The sequence below is a fragment of the Centruroides sculpturatus genome, unplaced genomic scaffold, assembly GCF_000671375.1.
Source record: "Centruroides sculpturatus isolate CEXI.00-Female unplaced genomic scaffold, Cexi_2.0 scaffold161, whole genome shotgun sequence".
Taxonomy (NCBI): Eukaryota; Metazoa; Arthropoda; class Arachnida; order Scorpiones; family Buthidae; genus Centruroides; species Centruroides sculpturatus.
In genome coordinates this window covers 436917-445275 of record NW_019384373.1, presented here as the reverse complement: position 1 = coordinate 445275, position 8359 = coordinate 436917, and the positions used below count along the sequence as shown (strand labels likewise).

Below are 8359 nucleotides of genomic sequence, written 5' to 3'. Positions count from 1 at the left end.
GCAAGTAATTATTAAAATGCAAATCACACGTTCGCAATTTTGTTGTGAGGAATAATACGTTTCCTATTATCTAAGAGAATCGGAAATGGTGTAAAAAAATGCCACTTTTCACCAGATTTACACCTATTCGGCATTCTATTGTTTCTTTTTCTCATGGGTAAAAGTACCCACGACCCCACGACCGAACTCCCAGTGTTCAGGGTACAAAGATCGCTTGGACACTGGTGGGCCCACCAAATTGGTTACATCATTTATTTAGTAATATTGCCGTATCTAGCCCGATATAATTCGGCATTGGTAGGTGTCTACCTTTATAATTCCGTGCATAAACTAGAGGAATTATCATATATTCTCTCTTGTATCGGGATTATTAGTCGCCTAACCTTCGAAAGAACCGGCAGAAGCTTTATCCGTGACAATACGAAATTACTCGCAAAAACCTTTTAAGGGTAACTGGCTTATATTTAGGGCCTAGGAACGTGGAGAAAACCCGAAAAACTGCACCAATAAAATCATCACATTCCTAGGAGGAAGAAGCAGTATTGGTCTGGGAATACGGACAAGCGCTTGACCGTAATTTTTCGAGGGTATACGTCGGGCCCCTTTCCTTATTACCGTCCTTCCCGATGGGAGGATTTGTGAGCGCTAATAGGGCCTTTTCTAGTCCTTATAAGCGTAACTAAAAGATAGGGCGGTAGAAAAAAATATATATGGTTATTCGATCTTCTGTAATGGAGTATTAAAATTAATGACACTTTTTTTTTAATATTGAATTCAAACTTTTATAAAATATTTTTATCGGTTAATTAATATTTATGTCAATTTTTTTTTCGAACTGCAAGTTAATTTTTTAGCTGGCAGCAGTGCGAGAGAAGAAACTGACGTCACACTGTAATTGAAAACAAAGGTTGAAACGTGACATTTTTAGGCCTATCAGAGCACGAAGATAGAAAAGGTTTCTGTGATTAATATTTAAATCGTTTCTGTAAACAATGGACGAAGAGGTTGAACCTTCGACACATAACAAAAAGAAGCGGAAATTTATAGATTCATCGGACAGCGAGAGTCTGTGGAGTTCATCATCGTATAGCGATGACAGTGAAGACGAAGAAGAAGAAGAAGATGATGATGATGGTGTCGTTTACGTTGATGAACACAGAGAAGATGATTGGGTGGATACACCAGGACAAATAGAGCCATTTCCTGCTCACAATCGAGGCGTAATACATAAAGATTTTGGCGAAAACCCCACACCTAAAGATATATTCGATCATTTATTCCCACAAGAATTAGTAGAATTAATAGCGAATGAAACAAATGAATGCGCAAACCAATATACCAAGTTACGGCGAAAGAGTGTAGAAAAAAGTTGGACAGATACAAATCCTGATGAAATAAGAGTACTACTCGCATTAATTATACTTCAGGGTATCGTCGTCAAACCAACAAATCGTATGTACTACAGTCAGAATAAAATTATCCAAACTCCTTTTTTCAATGAAGTAATGAAACGTGAGAGATTTGATCTGTTGACGGCATTTCTTCGTTTCAATAAAAAACAGGAGAGAAGTAAATCAAATTCAAATTACGACCTACTTCAGATAAAACCAGTATTAAATATGCTTTCGGAAAGGTGGCAGTCGACTTACACTCCGGAGAGGGACGTATCTATCGACGAGAGCCTGTTGCAGTGGAAAGGGCGCTTTAAATGGAAGATTTATGTACCGAGGAAGAGGAATAGGCTGGGGATAAAGTCGTACAAGTTATGCGAATCGTCTACCGGATACGTATACACTTTAATGATATATTCTGGAGATAAAACTGCCATTCCCGACAAGATACAAGATATTGACCTCGAAAATTTTGATAAACCTGCTCAAATAGTGTTGACCCTGATGGAAAGCTTGCTGAATCAAGGACACAGATTATATGTTGATAATTTTTACGCATCACCTAAGCTGTTTGATGCCTTGGTGGAGAAGAAAACGGATGCGGTCGGTACCGTTAGACGCAACAGGAAAGGTATGCCAAAGAAGTTGACGCTTCGAAATGACACATTAGCGGCATACTATCGGAAAAAACTAATGGCTTTAAAATGGTTAAGTAGAAGGGAAGTATATATGCTGTCGACCGTTCACGATGATAGTATGAAAACTTACAATAATATTTGTAAACCCGAAGTTATTATTGATTACAATAGAGGAATGGGAGGAGTTGACCTTTCTGATCAACGGATCACAAACTATTCCCTTGCAAGGAGAAAAACAAAAAAATGTTATAAAAAGTTTTTTTTTCATCTTTTAGATATCACCATCTTGAATTCTTTCATCATTTATAAAAAATGCGGTCACGACATTACTCATCTGAAATTCAGACTAGAGTTAATCAAGGACCTAATTGATCATCATTTAAGAAGAACTTGTAAGAAAACAAATTTTAAATCTATGAGAACTGACATGTCTTTGAGACTAGTAGGAAAACATTTTCATTCTTACAATTCTCAATCTGGGAGGCATGTTTATCGTAGGTGTGTTGTTTGTTCTGCAAATCATATTCGGAAACAAACTAAATGGCATTGTCAGCAGTGTCACGTCGCTTTATGTGTAGTACCATGTTTTGAAATATTTCATACGCAGGAACATTTTTAATACATTTTACTATATAAAAGGTCTTTTTATCCTTGTTTCCATCTGGAAAATTTAAAGATTATATTTATATGAATTATAATTTTTTAAACCTCTGTTGTGTAGAGGATGGATACACAATTTGTCTTCTGTGCTACGAGAATACATATTTTATAAATAAGATTGTCACCTTCATAAAGTTTTAATTACCTTCAGTGTTTAATAAATTAGTTAAAAGCAATTGTGTGTACAGTGTTTATAATGTAGTTAACATAGAGACAAGTAGAATTTGGACCATCTAACCCATTCTCATCACAAGTTATGCTTTCAAGCGTAGATAACTTATGGCATGCATGCTCTGTAAAGTGTATGGGATAATTTTTTATGGCCCACCACACCAAAAAAGGAAAGCAAAAGTTACGCCAATCTAAAATAACATTGCTGAATATCCTACTTCGGTTGACGAAAGAGTGAGATCCTTATCTTCTGCTGTTTAAAATTCATTCATCTGTATTAGATAAATGAGGTTTATGGTCTCATTGAGGAAAGATGAACCTTATAGGAAGGTATCCCACTACTTCTCTCGCCATGCCTCTCATGTTTACCATGTATGATAACCATAGTCACAGGTATGGGGTTAACAGTTCACCTCTACTTGCTCAAACTTTGCTTTATCGGGAGACCTTCTTCATCTTCATTTTGTTTTTTGTTTTAAATAATTTGGGAATTATAAAAAAAAATATATCACTGTTAATTGAAAAGTTAGAGAAACAATAGCATATGTGCATAGTAAGTCAAATACTGTTTTATTTTGTCAAAGTGCCGTACTGTTAGTAAGGGTCAGAGAAAGTCATTGATTTTAGAACAAAAATTGAGTAGGATCCCTATAATATTATTAGAGAAGTTGAGTTTAGCTTGGAACCTTTGTAGAACTTCCTAAACAATTCTTTAGTAGCTTATTACCTTGATAACAACTAACATTTTCTATCCTTCAGCTGGATCTTCTTCAGGTCAATCATAAACATTGCATTTTTTAAATTAGTTGTTACCAAGGTAATAAGTTACTGGGGAATTGTTTAGAAGGTTTGGTGCTATACTTTCACTCCAGTATTCATAATTGTGTGTAGAATATTGCAAGCTATGCATCCGGCCATTGTAAATTATGTTCCTTTGAGGCCGTAGGTGCAGTTTTGTTATAAGGCCCTTTATGTAAAAGTGTTTCTTACATTAGAAAGACAATAAGAGTTATGTCACTGTTCATGCCAGGGTGCAAAATACACAGTTTTAAACGTTCACTAAATTTTTTTAAGCTTATTATCTTCCAGCTATATAATTTGAGGCTCCTCTAGACTAATACCGTATCTAATGCACCTGTCGGGTAATCTGTCATTTATAGACTGAAGCTCTTACAATATAATTAGATATTTGGATCTAAGACCTGAATGATTCTGTGGAAGAAATAAAGCTTATTTGGTCCATTTTTTCATAATTAAAAGTTCATTTTAAATTATTTCTTTCTGCAAGATGACGGGATAACTCATGGCTGTTCTGCAATGAAACCAAAACACATTTTTCTCCCAATTCAAGAACATAATTACCAAAAATAGGATCAATATTAGGAGACAGAACAGGTTTATATCTTGAAGAAACACCTCTCTATCATTATTATTATGGTTTTTTTTTAATCAAGACTCCTCTATACAACTGATTAAAGATGATAAAGGAGTGGTATTACAAAAGGGTCAAGGAAATATGGAAAGAATATTTTAGGAATTTATTGAATGAAGAAAACCCCAGGACTTTATACAAGAATGGTGAGGCAAATGAAGGAGTGGTGCAAGATATAAGCAGAAGAAGAAGTGGAAAGTGTGCTTAGGAAAATGAAGATGGGGAAAGCAGTAGGCACTGATCATATTCTGATTGAAGCTTGGAGAGGTTTGGGTAAGAAGGGAATTGATATCCTGTGGGACCTTATGAAGAAACTCTGGCAGCAGGAGAAGATACCAGATGAATGGAGGAACAGCATTCTGGTGACGATCTTTAAAGGTAAAGGGGATGTACAGAATTGCGGAAATTACAAAGGTTTAAAGTTATTGTCCAGATTTGGGAGAAAATTGTAGAAAGAAGGATTAGAGAGGAATCTGAGATTGGAGAGGAACAGTTTGGCTGGAAAGGAGTACGACTGATGCTATCTTTGCTCTAAAACAGCTGATGGGAATGCAAGAAGATTTGCACATGGGGGTGTTTATAGATCTAGAAAAAGCGTATGATAGGGTACAAGACATATGTAGATGTTTCAGAGAAATATGTTAGGCTCGTCAAGGAAATGTACTAGGGAGCAAAGACCCAAGTTAAGAGTAGTGTGGGCACTACAGAAGGGTTCTTCGTTAATGTCAGTTTACATCAGGGATCGGCCCTTAGCCCTTATTTGTTTGACCTGATAATAGACGTGTTGGTGCGTAACGTGAAGTGTGAGGCTCCGTGGAGTATGATGTTTGCGGATGATATTGTACTGTGTGATCTTTTCCAAACTGGAAGATTGGAGGAAAGTTTTGGAAGAAAGAGGCATGAAGATTAGCAGAACTAAAACAACTTGAATGACTCTGAATGAGACGAGTGTAATATTAAAATAAAAAATGTGCCCCTTCCTTTGGTTCTGAGTTTTAAATATCTTGGGATATTTGTCGAGATGGGAGGAGGATTGATCTCGGAGGTGCAGCATAGAATTCAATGTGGGTGGATGAGGAAGCTGAGTGGTGTGTTATGCGACGAGAAAGTGAGCTGCAACCTGAAAAGAAAATTGTATAACTCAGTTGTTAGATCTACAATGTTATATGGAGCGGAGACATGGGCAATAACAAGAGCCCAAGAAAGAAAGATGGAGGTGGCGGAGATGAGAATGTTGAGATGGATGTGTGGAGTGTCAAGGAAGGATAGAATAAGGAATGATTTTATTAATAAAGGTTCTATTTAGGTTGAGCAAAAAGATGCAAGAATGTTGGTTGAGGTGGTTTGGCCAGGTAGAGCAAAGAAGCGACAATTATGTTGGAAATAAGATCGGAAAACTGTTAATAAAAGGAAAAGAGGAAGACCAAAGATAAGGTGGAAAAAGACTTGAACCAGAGGGGACTTAAAGCCCTGGATATTACACGATCCTCACCAGAGTTAGCCTGAAGCAGTTCTTTGAGTTGTCTTCCAATGTGTGGAAGACAACTCAAAGACAACTCAAGCTGCTACATCTTGCATTAAAATAGTGCTGTGAAGGAGTTCACTGTAGCAGAGCGGATCTAGGAATTTCATTTATGGGGTTGCGCTTTATGTCAATATCGATACGCTTTGTAAAATAGTTCTATTATGGAAAACTCTTTTCTAGGATAATAGGGATGCGTACGTACAGTACCCTCCGCACCTCCTGGATCCGCCCGAGTAGTGCTCACTCGTGACAACGCATCTTTTAGAGCCTTCAGAAGCTTATCAATTAATTTTTTACTTCACGAATGATTTTAAAAGCGCCGTATTAATTAAAGAACTAAATAAGGTGCTGTCCATAAATGACGTCCACACTGGAAGGGAGAGAGTTATGACAAGTCGGACAAGGGAGGAGGGGTTGAACTTCAATGAATGTTCGTTTCATTTCTTTAAATTTTACACAGTTTATACATTTTATTATTCATAAAGTGATAAAGATTTTGAGATTGGTCGAGTTTTGTTGGACGTCCAGAGGCAAAGGAGTTGCGGAGAGGGAGTAAAAACTTCAAGAAAATGAGGATTTAATTTATGGATAGCCTTCTAACAATTGCAATTTCATAATAATTTCTGAATTTTTTTATATTTTCAAGGATTATCTACGTATAATGAGTATAACTACTTACATTTTTTCAGGATATGAAGCAAAATTAGGGTTGCCGTTCTCCATTTTGAAAACTTATCACGCTTCTTCCAGAAAAAGGATCCGGGTACCCATTAGTGGATAAACCATTGAATGCACCTCAACGGTTTTTTTCACGTGTCTAACATTACAATTGGAGACAGTTTCCCATAGAAAGCGCACACCAAATGGATAAAACCACTGAACACCTCTACTTGTGGGTTCGTGCCTCGACAATGCGCTAACGGCATGGAGTTTTCCGTGGTTTTTTTTTCAGTTTAGTAATTCCTAAATATGAACCAGTTTCCCATAGAAAGTTTACTCAGAATGCTCTCCCCTGGCGTTGCCATATTTCATCCATCCAACGCAATGTAACGCCGTTAGGACCTCGTACAGTACTTAAAACCACCGTGGATATGATATAGACAGAAGCTCAAATGTCTTCTCACCTAGGCCTAAAACTATTGTGGTTTTGGGTTTGGGCTTCAATCCCACCAGCGGTCGAATGGGTGAAATTATTGGATTTTGGTAATTGGTCACGGGTCGCGTTTACCAACCGGATAGTCACTTGATTTTCCTCGTTTTCTTCGCATAAATGGGGGCAATTTTCACATAGAAAGTCCCTGGGAAGCGCAAACGTTGGCAGATCTCCATTTGTTGCTTTACCACTAAACCAAACGAACCCATATTTCTTACAATAATTCTCCTTGTCCTTGGTCACGCAAGAAACAAAAGTAATAATTAGATAACAATATTTCCTTCTATTGTGACGACATTCCTACCTACCATGACCCCGCAGATAGGGGTGAGCTTTGTTTCTTTCCAAGTATAGAAGTATTAACAGGGCCATAGAGGAAAACAAATACCTGTAAAATGTGCATACGTTTTCATTATAAGGTTAATAGAGAATTTATTATCTTTTAGAGAATCAAATAATTTTGTTAGCGAAGATCTGTGGAAGTTTGGTCGCTATTTATGTATTTCATAAATAAATAGCCTCTTAATTTGACGAACAAAATACCCTCTAAATATGGTGAGAAGTGAGGGAAATTCCCTTAATTATGGTGATAGATAAAGGGAACATCCGTAAATGTAGTGAGGGATAAAGAAAATGCCCCTAAACATGTAGAGAAGTAAGAAAATATCCCCTAAATATGGTGAGAGGCAAAGGAAAATGAGCTACATTACTGCACAATATTTTATTTTTCCATAAAAGATATCAATAAAACAATTAATAGACAAAAATTATTCGCGTGAGCTGTATAATTAATCATATTTATTTTTTACATTTTCATGAGAGAAACATTTTATTCCCTTATTATTAATAATACACGAGAAGACAGAAGAACATTTAAAGAGAGTAATGCTTTGTTACCACGGTAGCATCGGGTATGTGGCTGTAGCCAATGGTAAGATCGAACACGTGTGACGTTGTACACAAGTGTTGCTGTGACACACGCGATGATCTTTCTAACATTTCCTTCAGGGAGAAATAAATCACGTGATGCAATCGGACTAATCAAAATCATGCAAATACACGAAATATTAGCAATTATTTAGATCGATTCGTGATTTTTCTGTGTTTACAGATAAATAATAAGATAATTTTATTGCATTTTAAGCAAAAAAAAAGGTCCTCTAATCGTTTATTTTAAACAACATTTTGAATTCTTGATACGAAATGACGTAACAATGGTCAGTACGAATGACCGTTATTTCGAATGGAAGCTGACGTAATAATACTAGAAATGATGTCACGATGACGCATCTTCGAGCATAATTACGTGTAATTTTATTGTATAATTACAATATTAACATTTATAAGCATTTTATACGTTATTACGGTGCTTATTATATGAATTTTAAG

General features: G+C 36.4%; 1 protein-coding gene across 1 annotated transcript; it reads left to right on the top strand.

Moving 5' to 3' along the window:
- The first annotated feature begins 878 nt into the window (after nt 1-878).
- On the top strand, nt 879-8050 carry LOC111615843 (piggyBac transposable element-derived protein 4-like). Its single transcript, XM_023357279.1, has 2 exons — nt 879-3253; nt 6507-8050. The coding sequence occupies exon 1, from the start codon at nt 993-995 to the stop codon at nt 2646-2648; it is 1656 nt and encodes a 551-aa protein (XP_023213047.1). The 5' UTR covers nt 879-992; the 3' UTR covers nt 2649-3253; nt 6507-8050.
- Nucleotides 8051-8359: the final 309 nt, after the last annotated feature.

Coding starts and splice junctions, on each gene's coding strand:
- LOC111615843 (XM_023357279.1), top strand. CDS start 993: ATGGACGAAGAGGTTGAACCTTCGACACATAACAAAAAGAAGCGGAAA.